General features: G+C 44.7%; 1 protein-coding gene across 1 annotated transcript in view; it reads left to right on the top strand.

The window, feature by feature from the left end:
* Positions 1-5876: 5876 nt before the first annotated feature.
* The window catches only part of chst11 (carbohydrate (chondroitin 4) sulfotransferase 11), a gene marked incomplete at both ends in the record, with an annotated part of 63002 nt that continues 46308 nt past the window's right edge, over positions 5877-22570 (top strand). The window contains one exon of the mRNA XM_083757690.1: positions 5877-6045. Coding sequence (XP_083613816.1) covers positions 5877-6045 — 169 coding nt within the window. The remainder of the gene's footprint in view (positions 6046-22570) is intronic.

Below are 22570 nucleotides of genomic sequence, written 5' to 3'. Positions count from 1 at the left end.
AGTGACGTCTTTGCCTTAAGCCTGATTGACAGGTGGGCAGAGATTGATGACCGCCCTGCTGTTGACAACCGTTCCTGTTTGTGAAGCACGTCTCTGTTGTTTTTCTTGTTTGTTTTTTAACCCATTTTGGTGTTAGCGTCATGTCGTGCTTTAGCTATTGAAAAATAGCAGATCTACAAGCTCATAGCGCGCCACCGAGTGGCGCGCTACGAGCTTGTAGGTCTGCTATTTTTGAAAAATCGAAGAGCGACTGACATAGTTTTCATTCTGACCTGAGATCAGATTCTAAAAATGTCTTCTGTCAGGATGTAGAAGACATTTTTAGAATCTGATCTCAGGTCAGAATGGGTTAATGAACTGTTTCCTCTTGGCTAAAACCTTTTAAAACCATTTAGACCTGAGAAAAGATTCTACAAATGTCTTCTAAAAATCCCCATGTTTCTATGTCAGTCGTTCTCAAATATGTCAAGGACCCTCAAAGATATAATGTAATTGGCCGCCGAGCCCCATCTGAATATATGTTGTTCCAGGAACACCCCCCCAGAAGCAAAGATTTGAGTTAAAAACATTCGCTCTGAAGGAACATATTCAAACATTTGTGCCACATTTTCACGATTTTTCAAAAAACAACAGATCTACAAGCTCGTAGCGCGGCACTTGGTGCCGCGCTACGAGCTTGTAGATCTGCTATTTTTTCAACAACTAACGTACATCATAATGCTTAATACGCCAAAAGGGGTTCCCACCCAAAATGGGTTAAAGGGCCGCTACGAAATTAATTTTTACAGCAACTCAACTTAAAAAATGGAAGATTAGAATTTGCCAGAGGTGTTGCTATATTAAAATGCTCTCTAAGCTTTAGCGTGTCTGAGCTTCAAAGTGCTGCTGAAGTGTGATAAGACTCTGGGATTTGATGCCTTTATTTTGAATGGAAGAACAGCTTACTGTTCCCACACAACGACTACAGCATTTAGCCTGAAGGACTTAAATGACTTAATTTCATGTAATGGACAAGATAAGAGATTAAAGAATTACCCAAATTAACTGAGTTCATTTATCAGCTTGGCTGTTGCTTTAATATTGACGCCCACTATACTTATTGAGACATTAACCGATTTTGGGCGGGAACCCCTTTTGGTGTTAGCATTATGTTATGCTTTAGCTATTGAAAAATAGCAGATCTACAAGCTCATAGCGTGCCACCGAGTGGCGCGCTATTTTTGACATTTTTTTTGTGACACTTTTTTGACATTTTTGACACTGACATAGAAACATGGCTTTTTCAGGAAACTGTCAGGATGTAGAAGACATTTTTAGAATCTGATCTCAGGTCAAAATGGGTTAAAATTACCCCCCCCCACACACACACACACACTGTTCCTTTTTTATATTCTCAATGAGGTTCAGCCCTACGGGGCAAAGTAAGTCTTAAAAAACCACAGCTTGAATATTAATGTGGATCGTTAAGCGAAGCATGCCATACAGATGAGAAGAACGGACTGGAAAGGGGGAGCAGGCGAGTGCTATTGATGCTACATCTCAACACACTGGTCTGATTAACCCATTCTGACCTGAGATCAGATTCTAAAAATGTCAGTCGTTCTTCGATTTTTCAAAAATAGCAGACCTACAAGCTCGTAGCGCGCCACTCTGTGGCGCGCTACGAGCTTGTAGATCTGCTATTTTTCAATAGCTAAAGCATAACATGATGCTAACACCAAAATGGGTTCCCGTTCAGAATGGGTGTTAAGTAAACGTAGCCTCTGTACCCATGGTTTTATTTTTGTTCGCGTTCGGCTCAAAAAATTAAAAAGTACATGTCGTTCTGTTTATGTAAAACTGTACCTTGTACGAAAATCTCAACTTATACCATCACCCACCTCAAGAAGACAGCAGCACTGGCTGCAGTTCATCTTTAAATGTATTCATTTCAATTATCCACAGTACTTGAAACAGCTTATGATACCGTACACTTCTACACATCAACTTAGACATTGCTCACAGGTTTACTTCAATATACCCACATCAGTTGGCAAAACATAATTTATGTTCAAAGCTCCTTGTGACTGGAACAATCTACCTGTCCATATTCGTTCAATAACATCTTTTAATTTGTTTAAAACTGTGCTGTCCTCTCATCTGGAGACTACCTGTTCATGTTTTCACTAATCATCACTGTAGCAGATCCATGATGTAATTAATGATCCACAGTGTTATGTCTACGTTATGTCCATCTTATGTGAAATGTTGTTTTGTTGCAGTTTTTGTTTTGTTGTTTGTTTATCTAGGAATTGTATTGTTTTGTCTTGTCTTGTTTTGTCTGGTTGAATTGTTTGTACAGAAGTGTCTTTATGTATGAAGTGTATTTTGTGAATTGCGGAGCCCCTTGAAAACGAGATGGTTCATCTCAAGGGATTGTTCCTAATAAAGAATTTCAGACAAACCCTCTGGGCTCCCCCAGAGTGTCCAAGTGTCCTTGAGCAAGACACTGAACCCCAAATTGCTCCTGATGTGCAGGTTGGTGCCTTGCATGGTTTATACCGCCGCCATCAGTGTATGCATGAATGTGTGTGAATGAATGGGTAAATGTAATGCACAATCCATGTAAAGTGCCTTGGATAAAGGCGCTATATAAAGGCACCATTTTCAATTTTACAGTGGAAGTGTACAATTTCAATTATCTGTGTGTGTTCAATCTTCAGAGGCCCCATTTAACCAATTTTGGGCGGGGAACCCCTTTTGGTGTTTTAAGCATTCTGTTATACTTTAGCTATTGAAAAATAGCAGATATACAAGCTCATACGAGCTTGTAGGTCTGCTATTTTTTAAAAATCATGAAAATGTGGCACAAATCTTTGAATATATATATTTCAGAGCGAACATTTTTAATTAAAATATTGGCTTCTCGGGGGTCCCTCCTGGAACTACATATTTTTAGATGGGGGTCCGTGGCCCAATAGAGATAATTTTGGGAGTCCTTGACATGAAAAAGGTTGAGCGCCACTGACACAGAAACATGGGTTTTACATTTAGAACCTTTTTTTTTTTAATCGACCTCAGTCCAAAATGATGTAATTCCCTGCGAATGCAGGTAGTGCTCTGTGCCAAAGAAGTGCTGATGGCTTTTGAACAATTGGATGCAAATTCTACAGATTGTCCTTCAGGTCACCTTCCTCTCCTTGTTGAGATGCAGCAGGGCCGTGTAGCCCAGTAAGTAAGACTGATATCCCAATTACAAGAAGTGCACATTGTTTAGCGTCGGGCCTGCAAATGGTATTGGATCATGATTTCATCAAGATGTAGCAGTACTGTGTAGCCTAGATATGACTTTGTCTAGGGCACATGTTGTGAACTTAAGATGCAAGATATATATTGTAAGTCTAACCTCATCACTGTGTCCTCTCATGATATTCTAGGCACAAAGCTATAGTCAATCGACCTTTATTGCGATTTACTGTTCCGCCACTAGGTGATGCTCTAGCTTCATATGTATTGGGTGCTCTTTAAATACAGTCAATGGATGCAATGACTAAATTTCAAATCTGAGAATTATTCTACTCACCAACTGTTGGCGAGTAGAGGAATTCTCACTGATTTCATCATATTGACGGGATAAAAAATAAATAAACTTCTGAAGAAATTATTAATATGATTATAGGACCCACGTCGGGCTCTGTATCACATTCGTGTAGGCTACAGTAGCAGACTGTACATATTTATATGCAGAAATATGCGTGGCAGTTTTCCCCTAATATTACCAACCAACCAGACTTATTTAATACGATCTGATCATTCTCTTTTTTCACTTTATCTTTTTGAATGTATTTTAAATTAATTAAAGTAAGTGATACAGCTTTCACTTGAGCATAAGTTCTGATTTATATACTTTCCAATGGTGGACTGTGGACAGTAAGTCATTAACGACTTAACGACATGTATACTGTATTTTGTAGTGACTTTCTTGGGACATAATTCACCCTAAGAGAGTGGGCGGGGGGTTCGGGGTAAACAAGGAAGTGGGTGTGTGTGTGTTTTGTCAATATGATTGAAGAGTGTGAAATAAACAGTCCGTTATGCACATTCTGATTCAAAGATGGAAATAGCAATTCGTCTTACTTGCTATTCCTACAATTTGTATTTTTTGAGTATCTGTACTTCACTCGAGTGTTACTTGATTTTGAACAGCCTACTATTAGTAGGCAAGGCCTATAAAGCATGTAGGCCTATGGTAAGTAGGTAACAGGTGTAAAGGTAACAGAAAGGTGGGCAGTGGTTTTTCATTGATTTAAATATGTATTAACAGTTTGCAGAATTACAGTACATTTCAAGCACAAACTCAATACAAATACTGTTAACTGTGAGTGGACGACCCAATTAAGCGTTACACTTGTTTACAAGAGGGTCCACCTTGTTCAATTCATCAAAACATTTAGAATAGAGATGTACACCCATGTTTGGGCACCAAAACATTCTGGGCACTAAGGAAAACTGCACCAGTAAACACTTTAAATACTTAATTATTTGTTTTAAAGCAAGTATATAGCCAGCTTACTCCAGTCCTTTTAACTCAACGGCACAGTTAACCACTTTCAACTTGTAGTTGAGTAGCCTATATTTGACCAGGAGTATCTATCTACGGCTGACCCAGGTTGGTGGTGGTGCTACTTTAGGCCAGGGGTTTTCAACAGGTGCGTGAGGACCGTGACCGTGAAGCTATTGGCGATTATTGGATGTGGTCAGTCAGTGGTCACTGACCCTGACCATGCAAGATCTTGTATTTTCTTCCACGAAACAGTGGACTAAATGTAATGTGTATAGAAGTGTGTCATAACTGTCATTGTTGTCACTTGTCAGTTACTGCATGGGTAAGTCCAAGGGTAAGACATTCCAGAGTGTCTTTACTGTTTTATGTAGCCTACTGTATACAGCTATAGCCTATACTGATTGATTAGGAACATTATTTGCACCTGTGCCTATCGATTTAGTGATTACCAATATCCCCTGCAGCTGCTAGTCGAAGCCGTTGAAGCGTGCTGTCTGTCTGTGTGTGAACTTGAAGTCCGGCCACCAGCTATATCATCATTATCATATATATCTGAATATCCTTCTGCTATTAATTATTAAAGTAAAGCAAGCATCTTTTGCTATACTTATCCCCAGTGTCGTGCACAGACATTTAGAGGGGCAGGTGCTCAAGTGAATGCAGCGCATTTTGGGGTGGGAACCCATTTTGGTGCTTTATAGCTATTGAAAAATAGCAGATGGCGCGCTAGGAGCTTGTAGGTCTGCTATTTTTCTTTAATCGAAGAACCACTGACATAGAAACACATAGCCTAAATAATATAGTAGAAGCATTTTTTTATCAAGATTTGATCAATGTCACCATGGTCCACACACTACAAATTAAGAAAAAAAAATAACTTTTTTTTCTTTTTTCTTTTAAGAGCAAAATTGCCAAAAGGGCAGGGGGTGCTCTAGCACCCCCTAGTGTCTATCTGTGCACGCCACTGCTTATCCCTTTTCTTTACAACCATATGGGTGCGCTCATGTCTTGGCAGAGAGAGAGGGGTGTCCGTGGTGTGCTCCTCAGCCGGGGCGGAATGGAATGGAAGGAACGGAGAATGGTACAGTCCTTCTAGCGAACCGAACGGCTTCAGTGACCAGCGAGACAATCAGCGAGGACTCGGATCCCATCGGCTCAGTCATCATCATCACCATCATCATCATCATCTGTACCACCACGACCCGACCACGGCACGGACCACCACCAGCAGCACCGCAGCGGCACTACCGGACCGGACCGGCCGATCAGATCACCACCAGAACCAGAATTCATTCCGCCCAAACAAACACTTTTCTTCCGCCCCGGAGTGGAGATGAAACAGCCTCTGCTCGAGGTGTTGAGGATGAGCAGAATATGCCGGATGGTTTTCGCCACTTGTTTGGGATCTTTTATTCTGGTCATCTTTTATTTCCAAAGTATGTTCCAACCAGGTAGGACCTTTTCTTTCTTCTGTTACCTCGTGCGTGTGTGTGTGTGTGTGTGTGTGTGTGTGTGTGTGAGAGAGACAGAGACACCCTGCTGGGCTGCCCCGATGGGAGGTCGATTTGTTCAACTGTACAAAAATTAAACGGCAGAATAATTTATGAACGCGTAATTCAATCTAAGCGTCGCCACAATTTTACGCTTTAATTCAATCCGGCGGTGACTAAATTGAAACCGTTTATAGCCTATAATCTATCACAGGTCAAAATCATCATGACACACGATATAATGCCTGGAGTGCAAAAAATTCAATGAATGCAATCCTCCAACAATCAATTAAAGGCAATCTGTCTTTCTTATGGGTCTGATTCAACAATATTCTCCTGGGAGTAGATCATGTGCTGCCCGCTGATCCATGCATGATGCATGTGGGTGTGATTTTAATGTATGATTTGTGTGCCGGGCCGAGTCCTCTGACAAGTGGCAAGCAGCAGAGGAGAGAGAGAGGGAGCGGTTCTCTTCTCTGTCTGGTCTGGGTGGAATCTGGATGCTTTTTCTGGTCTTGTGGAATCCGTGCCAAAGAGCTTCCGTGCGCGACGCTGCTCCTCCGCTGTGTGTGTGTGTGTGTGTGTGTGTGTAGCCCCCTCTAGCCTATACAGTTGAGGCTCTGTGCGCGGAATCCAAAAGCATCCTCTCCTTGTCCTGCATACAAATGCCGATGCTCTTTCTTTCCACATATCGACTTACAACAGGTATGCTGTGTGAGTCTGCCTGTGTAGGGCGAAACATCATGGCTGAGCTCAGCCGCATCTCCTGGAAGAAGTAGCCTATAATAATGCTTGCTGAGCTCTACTGTATCTGTATCCCATTTGGTCAAATGAAACGATGGATGGATGGAGGCTATAATGCTATATGCTTTAAATCAAAGATAGGCCTATACAACAACACATCCACACATGACTGTTTGGATAATATGTAAAGGTGGGGAAGTAAAATGAAATCTGAGAGATGAGAGGAAGTCTGCAGAAACAAAGACTTGCCAAACCAACCCTGCTTGCAGACATCCTATTGGTCTGTTTCAGCACACACATGTGCTTCTGAAACAAAAGACATGTCTACCCACTGAAACCACGCAACACAGTGAAATCCTCAGTGAGCATTTAACTCTTGAGTGTACAAATGTCAACAAATGTACCCCCAAAGGGTCCATTTGAGAGAGTCACAGATGTATAAATAACCTCAGGATTTTACTGTGTATGACATTTGTTAACCAGACAAGACAAGACGGTAGCATTGAGCAAAGAGCAAATCCGACTGTGCAAAACAGACATGTTGTGCATGTTTGTTGTAGTGGTTATTATTATTATTATTATAGCAGTGTTGTGTTACAGCTGGTAGGCTATGAGAGAAGATGACTAAAAAAAGAATAATAGAGATGTTGATATTTCCTCTCCTGTACTGTAATAGTACAGTGTAGGCATATACTTTTGATTTAAGGTAATCGTTAAGGTGAATAAGACGCCACACACTCGACGCTCGTCATGCTTCTGAAGCACGTTGTTTGCGTTTGTTGTTGATTCTCACTTATAAGCCAGAGGGCTTATCTGTATCTGTTTTTGTTTACTATTTCCATATCTGCTCTGGAATGTTTAATACCCTGTTCATTTCTCTCTCTCTCTCTCTCTCTCTCTCTCTCTCTCTCTCTCTCTCTCTCTCTCTCTCTAATCTCCCTCCCTTCTAAAATAGTTATTTTTGGTCAAACTTGAATGATAAACAGAAAAGCAGTGCATTGTGTTGTATTCGGGGAACGATGCATTCAAATGGATTATACTTTGCAAAACTTTATAAAACCAATGTTATTAATTTAATTATCTTATCAATTATATCCTCTCTGGTGTACACACACACACACACACACACACACACACACAGCGAGCGACCCTGTCTTACAACAACAAAGCATAATTTAGCCTTTGCAGTTTTGAGCTCAGTTGTCTCTTTCTCTGGTACAACTCGCTTTCACTTTCTCCGTTATACACTCATGTTCTCTCTCTCTCTCAGACGGTCAGTCAGTCAGTCAGTCGATTACTCTCTCTCCTTCCTGTGTCGCACGCCCACACACACACACACACACACACACACACACACACACACACCACTCCACCAGAGGCCCTATTGTAGCCTCATCAGATAAATGACCACAGCCTTGGTTTCCTAGGCTCAGACAGGCATGTTCCCACTCAGGCCAGGCCTGGTTGATGGGAACCCTGTCTCGCCTCCCAGTGTAAACTCTCACCTCTCTTCTCAGGGCTAGTGGGGGTCACGACCCCTTGTAAATCAGACAGTGGAGAGGGGGGAGGGGGGATGGGACGGGACAGTGGCATCACACTGTGGCCCTAAAACACACACACACACACACACACACACACACACACACGCCCCTAGCAATGCCGTCAGAAGTCGGAAAGCATGCATGGTGGTAAAAGTCATCCTCCAAATGAATGTTTGTGATCAGCCAACATGTTTTGTCAGTAAAATGACAGATATCCCTTTTTTGGAAGGGGAACTGTTGTATATTTGTACACACACACACACACACACACACACACACACACACACACACACACACACACACACACACACACACACACACACACACACACACACACACACACACGCACACGCACGCACACGCAAATGTGAACTCCTGGCCCAACATAGGTCATTGGTGCCAAACGAGGGGCTGTCTGTCAGTCTGCCGCTGTTTGTTATCTCTGCCAAAAATGGTGCCGTTTGTGACGCAGGGTTTGTGTTTTCTGACAGCCAGACATGTAAAGGGGAGCCAGCATGACCTTTTTACCAGCTGCACGCTGGTCAATATTAGCTTGCCATATTTCCGACCGGGTAGCACACACTGGAGATCATTTTCTGCTACTGGTTGCCAAGCCTGCATATTTCCAGCCTAACGTGGATTCATTCACAGTTGCTTGCCTGGTTTGGTTTTTGGAGGCTGCTTAGCTTATTTCTGTCACGACAGTTGCCACCACTGGCAACAAACCCATAACATCCCATCGTCTGCACGGCATGGCTAGTCGAGCAGTTCTGCTTGGCTGCCTCGTCTCCAGCCATGTTGCCTCAGAATTCTTTAGGGTCACTAATTTGAGCATAACAGCGGAGCGCAGCTAAAAAGTGGCATAACGTCAGCAGCAGACCCACAGATAATAATAATGCAGCTGGTAATTTATTTATTTAATCAATTTGGGCTTGTTTTTACTGCAATCTTGTCACTTCCCGTTGGGTTTCTGCATCGGGTGGGTTGGTGGTCATCGGCCATGACGGATCCATTCGACTTCATCAGTAAGAGATGGCCTTGTCTACAGGTCCTTTTAGAGGTATTTGAGCTGACCTTGTCTACTCTACAGGTCCTTTTAGAGGTATTTGAGCTGGTCTTGTCTACTCTACAGGTCCTTTTAGAGGTATTTGAGCTGGTCTTGTCTACTCTACAGGTCCTTTTAGAGGTATTTGAGCTGGTCTTGTCTACTCTACAGGTCCTTTTAGAGGTATTTGAGCTGGTCTTGTCTACTCTACAGGTCCTTTTAGAGGTATTTGAGCTGACCTTGTCTACTCTACAGGTCCTTTTAGAGGTATTTGAGCTGGTCTTGTCTACTCTACAGGTCCTTTTAGAGGTATTTGAGCTGGTCTTGTCTACTCTACAGGTCCATTTAGAGTCATATTAGAGCCTTGTCTACTCTACAGGTCCTTTTAGAGGTATTTGAGCTGGTCTTGTCTACTCTACAGGTCCTTTTAGAGTCATTAGAGGTCTTGTCTACTCTACAGGTCCATTTAGAGTCATATTAGAGGCCTTGTCTACTCTACAGGTCCTTTTAGAGTCATATTAGAGGTCTTGTCTACTCTACAGGTCCTTTTAGAGTCATATTAGAGCCTTGTCTACTCTACAGGTCCTTTTAGAGTCATATTAGAGCTGGTTTTGTCTACTCTACAGGTCCATTTAGAGTCATATTAGAGCCTTGTCTACTCTACAGGTCCTTTTAGAGGTATTTGAGCTGGTCTTGTCTACTCTACAGGTCCTTTTAGAGTCATTAGAGGTCTTGTCTACTCTACAGGTCCATTTAGAGTCATATTAGAGGTCTTGTCTACTCTACAGGTCCATTTAGAGTCATATTAGAGGTCTTGTCTACTCTACAGGTCCATTTAGAGTCATATTAGAGGTCTTGTCTACTCTACAGGTCCATTTAGAGTCATATTAGAGCCTTGTCTACTCTACAGGTCCATTTAGAGTCATATTAGAGCCTTGTCTACTCTACAGGTCCTTTTAGACCTTGTCTACTCTATAGGTCCTTTTAGACCTTGTCTACTCTACAGGTCCTTTTAGAGTCATATTAGAGGTGGCCTTGTCTACTCTACAGGTCCTTTTAGACCTTGTCTACTCTACAGGTCCTTTTAGACCTTGTCTACTCTACAGGTCCTTTTAGAGTCATATTAGAGCCTTGTCTACTCTACAGGTCCTTTTAGACCTTGTCTACTCTACAGGTCCTTTTAGAGTCATATTAGAGGTGGTCTTGTCTACTCTACAGGTCCATTTAGAGTCATATTAGAGGCCTTGTCTACTCTACAGGTCCATTTAGAGCAGGGGTTTTCAACTGAGTATGAACCAGGGACCAGCACCCTGACTGAGAATCAACCTGGGGACCACCACCCTGACTGAGAATCAACCTGGGGACCACCACCCTGACTGAGAATTAACCTGGGGACCACCACCCTGACTGAGAATTAACCTGGGGACCACCACCCTGACTGAGAATTAACCTGGGGACCACCACCCTGACTGAGAATTAACCTGGGGACCATTGTTGTGTTGGGAGGGGGGATATGGTCATGGTGTGGGGGAAAGAAATTAACCTTCCATATTAAACTCATGTTGCTGTTCATTGTAACATATTCTATGAGTAAGCAGACACTTGTGATTGATTATGGCACAGTTCCTTGTAATGGTGACTCAACCAGGCAATCCGGTATGGTTTCCCTTGAGATTCTAACTCACTTTTCTGTGGAAGTTCTTGACATCCGACTTCCCAGTAACTGACAACATCGATGCGTCATAATTTGTCACCAGATCATTCACTGCATTGTTTCTCAACTTTCTCTAACCCTAACCCAATACAATAAATTCAAATACGAATCTTCACTTTCCTACATTACTAAATGCATGGTCAGGGACCACATGCAACACCTTCACGGACCACCTGTTGAAAACCCATGATTTAGAGTCATATTAGAGCTGGTCTTGTCTACTCTACAGGTCCATTTAGAGTCATATTAGAGCTGGTCTTGTCTACTCTACAGGTCCTTTTAGAGTCATATTAGAGCTGGTCTTGTCTACTCTACAGGTCCTTTTAGAGTCATATTAGAGGTCTTGTCTACTCTACAGGTCCATTTAGAGTCATATTAGAGCTGGTCTTGTCTACTCTACAGGTCCTTTTAGAGTCATATTAGAGCCGGTCTTGTCTACTCTACAGGTCCTTTAAGAGTCATATTAGAGGTCTTGTCTACTCTACAGGTCCATTTAGAGTCATATTAGAGCTGGTCTTGTCTACTCTACAGGTCCTTTAAGAGTCATTAGAGCTGGCCTTGTCTACAGGTCCATTTAGAGTCATATTAGAGCTGGTCTTGTCTACTCTACAGGTCCTTTTAGAGTGGTATAAGAGCTGTTTGTTTACACTGTTGGAGTCCTATTGTTTGATTTGTGCCCCTGAGATAGTTTGCCTTTCATTCTTTTTTTGTCTCTCTTTTCTGTCCCACCTTCTGTCAGTCTACTCTGAAGCTCTGTTTATTTATCTCTGTTTATCTATCCTCAATCCCTCTCTGTGTGTGTGTGTGTGTGTGTGTGTGTGTGTGTGTGTGTGTGTGTGTGTGTGTGTCTGTGTCTGTGTCTGTGTCTGTGTCTGTGTCTGTGTCTGTGTGTGAGCAGTACAGTTTCGGGTTCCGGTGCAACCCGACCAAGACAGGGAAGAACTGTTTTTGTAATATGGTGGGACATGTCGGACTAGCGTCTGCTCCCGTGCTTGCGGTTATGGTTAGGTTAGGAGATGAGGTGGGTTGTCATTTGTCGGACCAATGACTTGTCAGAACTACGTACTGCACCCGACCAAGACAGGGAAGAACTCCAGCAAATGGGGATATATGGAAAAGCCTTGCATGGAATTTCTTTGGGAACCTCTAAATTCCTCCCTGCCTTTGGTCTGGGGCGGTAATGCCGGTAATGTGGGGGACTAAATGAAAGACTGCTCCGTCTTGAGGTCAATGATCTCATATACATGGATGACAAGACTGAAGACTGTATACCGACTGCTGCCATTCTGTAAAATTGACTATGCGATTTACATTTAAGTAACGTGTTCTTTTAGGGTTTTGTCCCATTTTCCGGCCCTCTTATCTGTTCCCTTTTCCACTGGAGAACTGTCCCGTCTTTTATAGCGCTACGGCGTTTTTCCACAGAACGTCTAATGCTATGAAACGATTGAGAGAGATGAGCAAAAGAAGATACAACACTTTAGAGATTAAACGAGAAGGGTGTGTGTGTGTGTGTGTGTGTGTGTGTGTGTGTGTGTGTGTGTGTGTGTGTGTGTGTGTGTGTGTGTGTGTGATTGCGTACCCCCCCCCCCCCCCCCCCTTTCCTGCTCCTATTCATTGTGTCCGTGTCCCAGCTTGCTCCTCTGCCCTTGTGTGTGTTTGCATTGCACCAGGAGACTCGTATCCCGGACTTCCTGTTTGTGTGATCTTTAGCGGGACTGTTGTTTTCCTGCCCAGCTTGACTCCTAAATCCTGGATCAAACATCGGCAGGGGGGAGAGGGGGGGAAGGGGGAGGGGGAGGGCAGAGAGAGGGCAGGGGGGGGGGGGGGGGGGGGAGGGGGAGGACAGGGAGATTGGTTGCCCCAGACTAAGTTGTGCTCTGTTCGGCTGAATCCACATACAGCTTATCTTCTGGTTCCTCTATCCATCCTGCCTTGGGTTAACCCATTCTGACCTGAGATCAGATTCATACGAGGTTTTCCCACTAGACACACACTGGTCTGATTAACCCATTCTGACCTGAGATCAGATTCAAAAAATTCGTTCTTCGATTTTTTAAAAAATAGCAGACCTACAAGCTCGTAGCGCGCCACTCGGTGGCACGCTATGAGCTTGTAGATCTGCTATTTTGAAATAGCTAAAGCATAACATGATGCTAACACTAAAATGGGTTCCCATTCCGCCTTGGGTTAAGTAAACGACGCTCCAACATTCCTGGACCGTTGGTTTGTGAATGAGTCAAAAGGCCCACACGGAACGGGAATCTGCTGCCCAAACTGTCTCCACTTATAAGGCCCGGCAGAATCCAATAAGTTGGGTTTGATTTCCATCTGCTGGCACGCTTTGACTTCATTAGAATTTAAGGACCCCGGTTAGTTGGGGAAAGCGGGCGCAAGCACTATGAAAGCACGCACACACAAGCCCATTCACTGTGCGCACATTATTATTAAGTCATAGAGAGACATGGCTTCACTTCATGGACTGGTGGAGTTAAAAAGGAAGTGAGAAAGAGGGAGAGCTGGTTGCTGCTATATGTGCTTCTCCAGATATAATTCTTCTGGGACTCTCTGCCTCGGGGCATTTTACACACACACACCGACACGTCACGCATACACCTACTCACTGGCTTACTGACTCAAGTCTTACAAAATGCAGACGGGGGGAATAGAGCATGCTTGGAAAACCAGAATCAGCGAGTCGCACACGCACACAGTCACACGCACACACTCATCACAAAGAGCAGCGCTGTGTGTCTCATCACCAGCTCCCTGTATTCCTCAAGGCCCAGTCTGCCGTTCTGTGCTATTCTGGGCGGGAACCCCTTTTGGTGTTTTAACTAAGCATTATGTTATGCTTTAGTTTAGCTATTGAAAAACAGTAGATCTACAAGCTCATAGCGCGGCACCGAGTGCCGCACTACGAGCTTGTAGGTCTGCTATTTTTGAAAAATCGCGAAAACGTGGCGCAAATCTTTGAATATATATATTCTTTCAGAGCGAACGTTTTTAACTCAAATCTTTGCTTCTGGGGTGGGGGGGGGGGGGTCCCTGGAACAACATGTTTTCAGATGGGGGTCGGCGGCCAATTATTGGGGTCCTTGACCTGAAATATTGAGTGATATAGGCCTAGAAACATGAGGTATGTTGAAAAATGTCAGGATTTAGAAGACTTTTTTTTTTAAATTTCGACGTCAGGCTTTAATGGGTTAATAACTGTCTTTCTGTCTGTCTGTCTGTCTGTCTGTCTGATCACTTGTCCCTCTCGCTGTATATGTCATATTTTCAGTCTGTCTGATTGGTTGGCTGGCCCGTTATTCATTATGAATCAGTCCGTCTGATTGGTCGGCTGGCCCGTTATTCATTATGAATCAGTCTGTCTGATTGGTCGGCTGGCCCATTATTCATTATGAATCAGTCTGTCTGATTGGTCGGCTGGCCCGTTATTCATTATGAATCAGTCTGTCTGATTGGTCGGCTGGCCCGTTATTCATTATGAATCAGTCTGTCTGATTGGTTGGCTGGCCCGTTAGTCATTATGAATCAGTCTGTCTGATTGGTCGGCTGGCCCGTTATTCATTATGAATCAGTCTGTCTGATTGGTCGGCTGGCCCGTTATTCATAATGAATCATGGGGAAAAACACTGTGACTCATGGGATTACTGCGGAATGGCTTTCGTACCACCTCAGGGCAAAGCAAGGTTTCCAGGTGTGTGTGTGTGTGCGTGTGTGTGTGTGTGTGTGCGTGTGTGTGTGTGTGTGTGTGTGTGCGTGTGTGTGTGTGTGTGTGTGTGCGTGCGTGAGAGTTGTGAGTATATCCAAGTGTGATCGCTAGTTCGCTACCTACCTATGATGTGAAGTGATCGTTGATGCAACCAATGAGGAGGCAGGCAGGAAATATCTGCACACATGTTGAGACAGACTGAGAAAGATCACCCAGACACACGCACGCACGAACACACGCACGCACACACACACACACACACACACACACACACGAAGGGGCAGGCAGGAAATATCTGCACACATGTCAGACAGACTGACGAAGATCACGCACACACACACGCACAAGCGCAAAGCCACACACACGCACGCACGCACACACACACTGGTGGTGGCAGGTTATGGGTGAAAGGTGCGAGTGAGGATGGAATACGTCTTTATTAAAACAGATGAAGGGCTGTCAGATGTTCAGGGGGGTCCCCCCCCCCACAATAATTAACCCTCCCGACTCCTTCCTCTGCGTCGGAGGTGGCGACGTTAATGATGGAAAATGTCAGTTCTTAAGTGCAGCTTTCTGCTCGACATCTGCTCGCCTCGGATCGTAAAGCACAGTTTGATCTCTCTCTGCTTGATCTCGCATTTGGACCCATTTCTCCATTTATTTTATACCCCTAACTAACCCTCCCGTTGTTAACACGTCACGTTGAGGCCAGGGTTTGGCCTCATGTCACTCAGATTGTAGTCCTTTTGGCCTCATGTCACTCAGATTGTAGTCCTTTTGGCCTCATGTCACTCAGATTGTAGTCCTTTTGGCCTCATGTCACTCAGATTGTAGTCCTTTTGGCCTCATGTCACTCAGATTGTAGTCATTTTGGCCTCATGTCACTCAGATTGTAGTCCTTTTGGCCTCATGTCACTCAGATTGTAGTCCTTTTGCAGGCCTCATGTCACTCAGATTGTAGTCCATTTGGCCTCATGTCACTCAGATTGTAGTCCTTTTGGCCTCATGTCACTCAGATTGTAGTCCTTTTGGCCTCATGTCACTCAGATTGTAGTCCTACTCGTGTTTAGTTTTTAACCCATTCTGGACTGAGGTCGATTAAAAAAAAAAGCCTTCTAAATCCTAACATTTTTCTGAAAAACCCCATGTTTCTATGTCAGTGGTGCTCAACCTTTTTCATGTCAAGTACCCCCAGAAATATCTTTATTGGGCCACGGACCCCCATCTCAGAATATGTAGTTCCAGGGACCCCCCCCCCCCCCCCAGAAGACAATATTTCAGTTAAAAATGTTAAACGCTCTGAAATATATATTCAAAGATTTGCGGCACATTTTCACGACTTTTCAAAAATAGCAGACCTACAAGCTCATAGCGCGCCACTTGGTGGCGCACTATGAGCTTGTAGATCTGCTATTTTTCAATAGCTAAAGCATAACATAATGCTAACACCAGAAGGGGTTCCCGCCCAGAATGGGTTATGGCAAAGCGCACTGTCTTGCAGGTTAATATCATTATCAATCTTTATGTCTTTGTTCTTGGAGACGGTACTACTGGCACTTTGTAAGTCCCAAAGAAATAAGGGCGCCTGCTAAATCTCTGCTAAATTGTAACTTGGTGTGTGTGTGTGTGTGTGTGTGTGTGTGTGTGTGTGTGTGTGTGTGTGTGTGAACCTTGTATGGTAATAAAATGAGACCATCTGCAGGATTTCCATTACTCACTCACTGACACATCTGCCGCATCGGTGGTCTGTCTGTCTGTGCTCTGGAGGTGTGTCTGTCGATCTGCCGTATTATGTCTGTCAGTATAGTATAGTACGGTAAGTCAATATCTGTGTGTGTTTGTGTGTGTACCTGGGGTATCGCTGTAGATTTGCCATACTGATATAAATCGGAAGCCTGGGCTATAAGTGCATAAACTGACCATGAGTGGCCTAAGAATAGCTGGCATGACAAAAAGCAAAGCCAAACAACTTGCCAAATACTGAGTTCTGTTTGGGCTGTTATAGGCAGTTTGTCTGTGTGGAGAAGGAGGTGCCATGTGTATCCTTAAGTGAACATGAACTGTCAACCCCGTTATATTTGTTTCCTTGTAAAATTAATTGTAATTTGTGGATTCAAATAAAGACATCGAAGTGTGTGTGTGTGTGTGTGTGTGTGTGAGAGAACATCTCAACTCATACGAGTGCGTGGCATGCTGATGAGTGTCTTTACTTCTAGACTGAGCCGTACCCATTGGTCACTCATTAAGTGCCACATTGTCATTGAACGTCTAGCCAGTGGAAGATGGGAATGTAATCATGCCGGCGGTGCTGCCGATGAATATTGATTTGGCCGTTATGTTTTAGCTCCCGAGTATGGTTACTAAGCCCAGCACTAGAGCCGAGCGTTAACCACATTTGGGCATTATTAACCCATCCTGACCTGAGATCAGATTCTAAAAAATGTCTTCTACATCCTGACAAGTTTTCTGAAAAAGCCATGTTTCTATGTCAGTCGTTCTTCGATTTTTCAAAAAAATAGCAGATCTACAAGCTCGTAGCGCGCCACTCGGTGGCGTGCTATGAGCTTGTAGGTCTGCTGTTTTTCAATAGCTATAAAGCATAACATAATGCTTAAAACACCAAAAGGGGTTTCCGCCCAAAATTGGTTAACAGCCGGCCGTCCCCTTGGAAGAGAGGGGGGGGGGGGGGGGGGGGGAGCTATATAGCATTTTTGGGCGGTGACAGAATGGTGGTCCAGTCAGCGCAGCACTCAGGCTGACAAACACAGAACCACTCATAATATTTACCTCTGGAGAGAACAAGGGGCCAGCGGCCTGTGTGTGTGTGCGTGCGTGCCGTGCGTGCACACCACGTGCATGTGTGTGTGCGGCCATGTGCACACCGTCCCATATGTATGAGTATATTTGTAATGTAATCTGTATGCACATGTTTGCATTTGACAATGCAAACATGTGCATACATTACGTGATATATTTACTTCCCTTGAGGGCAAGGTGTTGGCGTGTGTGTGTGTGTGTGTGTGTGTGTGTGTGTGTGTGTGTGTGTGTGTGTGTGTGTGTGTGTGTGTGTGTGTGTGTGTGTGTGTGTGTGTGTGTGTGTGTGTGTGTGTGTGTGTGTGTGTGTGTGTGTGTGTGTGTGTGTGTGTGTGTGTGTGTGTGTGTGGCTTTCTAACGCTTGAAAAAACAAACGAGGATATGGGGCATGAAGAGTGTGTGTTGGCGTGACTGTGTTTACACTTATCATTAAAGTGCATGTATGTACATAATCATGTTTTATGTAGTCTTTACTGTGGCAGTATAAAGACTACATGTCCCAGCTCTGTGTTGGCCAGTGGATCAAACCACATGGGCAGCAGAAACAAGATTAACCCATTTTGGACTGAGGTCGATAAAAAAAAAAAGGCTTCAAAATCCTAACATTTATCTGAAAAACCCCATGTTTCTATGTGTCAGTGGTGCTCAACCTTTTTCATGTCAAGGACCCCCAGAATTATCTCTATTGGGCCACAGACCCCCCCATCTCAGAATATGTAGTTCCAGGGACCTCCCCAGAAGCCAATATTTTAGTTAAAAATGTTCGCTCTGAAATATATATTCAAAGATTTGCGCCACATTTTCACGACTTTTCAAAAACAGCAGACCTATACGAGTGGCACGCTACGATCTGCTATTTTTAAATAGCTAAAGTATAACATAATGCTTTTAAAACACCAACATGGGTTCCCAGCCTGTGTATTCGTGTGTCAGTTTGTGTACTGTGTATGTTCTGGAGGCGATTCGTGATTTAAGAATTTGTTTCGATCTTTGTCTCGCTCTATACCGCTTTGGGAGTGGACAGGACACATTGATTCCGTAATCGGAGAACGGGAGCGGGCAGAGGGAATTGTATAGCCTGCCATTTGAAACCCGACCCCCGGCCAACGAACGCAGCGGAGCAACGCGGAATACAGAGTGAGGAAGAGCGAGAGAGAGAGGTGGAGAGACACCGAGCTGAGAGAGAGAGAGAGAGAGAGACACACACAATGGCACAGTGTGTTGACTCACTTTATACTGTGTGGTTCTGCGTGGGTAGATGCAGCCTTCCCTTCCCTGATCTCAGGTCAGGTAGATGCAGCCTTCCCTTCCCTGGCATGTAAGAGAAGTGAATCATGGCTTTAATTAAGTGGAGGAAAGGGCCAAGCCACGACTCATTAAAGACAAGTTGCCGGGAGAGGAACACGTTAGGGCTCCACTCGACAACTACTGCTACTGGGAGACATGGCTGCAGCAACTGGGATATAGAACCTCTCCTCTCACACCCCTCTCCTTTCTCTGACTGGGATATAGAACCTCTCCTCTCACACCCCTCTCCTTTCTCTGACTGGGATATAGAACCTCTCCTCTCCTCTCACACCCCTCTCCTTTCTCTGACTGGGATACAGAACCTCTCCTCTCACACCCCTCTCCTTTCTCTGACTGGGATACAGAACCTCTCCTCTCACACCCCTCTCCTTTCTCTGACTGGGATATAGAACCTCCTCTCCTCTCACACCCCTCTCCTTTCTCTGACTGGGATATAGAACCTCTCCTCTCACACCCCTCTCCTTTCTCTGACTGGGATATAGAACCTCCTCTCCTCTCACACCCCTCTCCTTTCTCTGACTGGGATATAGAACCTCTCCTCTCACACCCCTCTCCTTTCTCTGACTGGGATATAGAACCTCTCCTCTCCTCTCACACCCCTCTCCTTTCTCTGACTGGGATATAGAACCTCTCCTCTCACACCCCTCTCCTTTCTCTGCCCGTTCAATGGATGTTTGACTATCATCATGACTCTTGATGACTCATGACACTTCTGCGAACGATGCCATATATCATTTTGAGTGACTGCCTGCTTCCCCCCACCACTGTACTGTACTGTACGTGTCTGTCCCTTTAGAGTAATATATTAATAGAGACGTCACCGGATTTCTCCTCCTCCCGTCCACACTAAGTTGGGGCGGCTGTCTGTGGCTCAGGAGGTAGAGCAGGTCGTCCAATGATCCCTGCAGGTCGGCGGTTTGAATCCCGGCTCCTCCTCCTCCTGTCCACATGTGGAAGTGTCCTTGGGCAAGACACTGAGACACTGAACCCCACACTGTCTCCAGTGAGACACTGAACCCCACACTGTCTCCAATGAGACACTGAACCCCACACTGTCTCCAATGAGACACTGAACCCCACACTGCCTCCAATGAGACACTGAACCCCACCCTGCCTCCAGTGAGACACTGAACCCCACACTGCCTCCAGTGAGACACTGAACCCCACACTGCCTCCAGTGAGACACTGAACCCCACACTGCCTCCAATGAGACACTGAACCCCACCCTGCCTCCAGTGAGACACTGAACCCCACCCTGCCTCCAGTGAGACACTGAACCCCACTCTGCCTCCAGTGAGCCGGTCGGTGTGAGCTCGCCACCGTCGGTGTGTGAATGTGGGGAAGTGAGGACGCTGGCGTCGACTGTTCGCCGCTTCACCTCCCAATGTATGAATGAATGAATGAATCATTATTAAGTTGCTCAAAAGCGCATGAGGCGATTTCACTCCTCCTTCCGGCTATAGAAACAGAGCACATTCTGGGATGGATTGGGCCCAAACACATTTATACTATATATACTCTAAGGTCTTTCCTTCCTTCCTTCCTTCCACAAGCCCCTTGTATACATCTGTTATTTTTGGCAAATTGATTTGTGTAGTGTGAAATAAGAGCGTATAGCAAATGCGGTCTTTTACTTTAGAGATCAGTTTTTCATCGTATAGACTTAATTTGCAGCTCAACAAAAGTGAATTCATCCAAGTGTATGACGGAGGACAATTTCACGATAAACGATAATAATGATTATCGTCCCATCCCTACTGTGGAGTCACCAATGCGTCATGCAGGAGCGTCATAGCAGAGATTTAGCCGGGTCGGTGGACTGGTTCTGGTTGGTGGTGTAGACTCATTTGGCGCTGGCATATTTTGGTCAGGTTTCCACTGGGCTGACAGACAGTGGTCACTCTCCGAGTTAACCCATTTGGGGCGGGAACCCCTTTTGGTGTTAGCATCATGTTATGGTTTAGCTATTGAAAAATAGCAGATCTACAAGCTCATAGTGCGCCACCGAGTGCCGCGCTACGAGCTTGTAGGTCTGCTATTTTTTGAAAAATCGTGAAAATGTGGTGCAAATCTTAGAATATATATGTTCTTTCAGAGTGAACGTTTTTAACTCAAATCTTTGCTTCTGGGGGCACAATTTCTTTTTAAATGGGGGTCGGCCAATTACATTTTGGGGTCCTTGACATGAAAATGTTTGAGAACCACTGACAGAAACAGAAAGATTTAGAAGGCGTTTGTAGAATCGTCCTCAGGTCTAAATGAGTGCGGGAACCCCTTTCGGTGTTAGCATTATGTTATGCTTTAGCCATTGAAAAACAGCAGATCTACAAGCTCGTAGCGCGCCACTCGGTGGCGCGCTACGAGCTTGTAGATCTGCTATTTTTGAAAAATCGAAGAACGACTGACATAGAAACATAGCTTTTTCAGAAAACTGTCAGGATGTATATAAGTCATTTATAGAATCTGATCTCAGGTCAAAATGGGTTAAATGAACACAGCATTTCGCTGGCTATCTCATTTCTCCTCTCCCCTCTATGACTCTATCTGGACGATAGAGTTTCCAATAGAGTTTGCCAGTGTGGCTGTTTTTTTTTTTAACCCATTTCTGACCTGAGATCAGATTCTAAAAATGTCTTCTACATCCTGACAGTTTTCTGAAAAAGCTACGTTTCTATGTCAGTCGTTCTTCGATTTTTCAAAAATAGCAGACCTACAAGCTCTATGAGCTTGTAGATCTGCTATTTTTCAATAGCTAAAGCATAACATAATGCTAACACCAAAAGGGGTTCCCGCCCCAAATGGGTTAAGTCCGTCAGCACCAGGCCTGGTCCCGCTAGCTCCATGGCAGCGTCTGAGAGCGCTGGCCACCGGTCAGGCCCAGCTGTGCCTGAGCGTTTTCTCGTTGGTCGGAGACTCAAAGAAGGGCCCCTCTCATGCCACGCCAACGGAGGGTTCAGGGCGGACACGTTGGCATAGCAGAGCAAACAACTCTCTCTACGTCGCTGAGTCGGCAACAAATTGTAGACATAGCGCATTATGCATGCAGCGCACAATCATACACACACGCGCTCACACCGTCTGTCTCACTCTCTCACTCCCTCTCTCTCTCTCACTCTCTCTCTCTCAATCCTTCTCACTGTCTCTCACACACTCTTTTCACACACGCACACACACGCACACACGCAGTCACACACGCAGTCACACACACACACACACACACACACACACACACACACACACACACACACACACACACACACAGATGCGATCCCAAGCCCCTCCCAGCAACAGAAAGAAGACGTAGCGTCTGTCTATGGTGCGATGTCTGGGCAGTTCACGCCAGGACACACAGCGGTGGAGTCGGACAGTAGAGAGAGAGAGAGTGAGTTGAGAAGGAAACGGTGGATATAAGGATGGAGAGGAAGGGTGTGGTAAATAAAAATGCTAAATGGTGCATTTATATAGCGCCTTTATCCAAGGCACTTTACATAGATTGTGCATTACATTCACCCATTCATTCACACACACATTCATACACCGATGGCGGAGGAAACCATGCAAGGCACCAACCAGCACATCAGGAGCAATTAGGGGTTCAGTGTCCTTGCTCAAGGACACTTCGACACTGACTCTGGGGGAGACCACAGGGT

This window comes from Protomyctophum parallelum (genome assembly GCF_964188405.1).
Source record: "Protomyctophum parallelum genome assembly, chromosome: 22".
NCBI classification, from domain to species: Eukaryota; Metazoa; Chordata; class Actinopteri; order Myctophiformes; family Myctophidae; genus Protomyctophum; species Protomyctophum parallelum.
The sequence above is the reverse complement of the archived record's forward strand: the minus strand, read 5'-3'. Positions and strand labels throughout refer to the sequence as shown.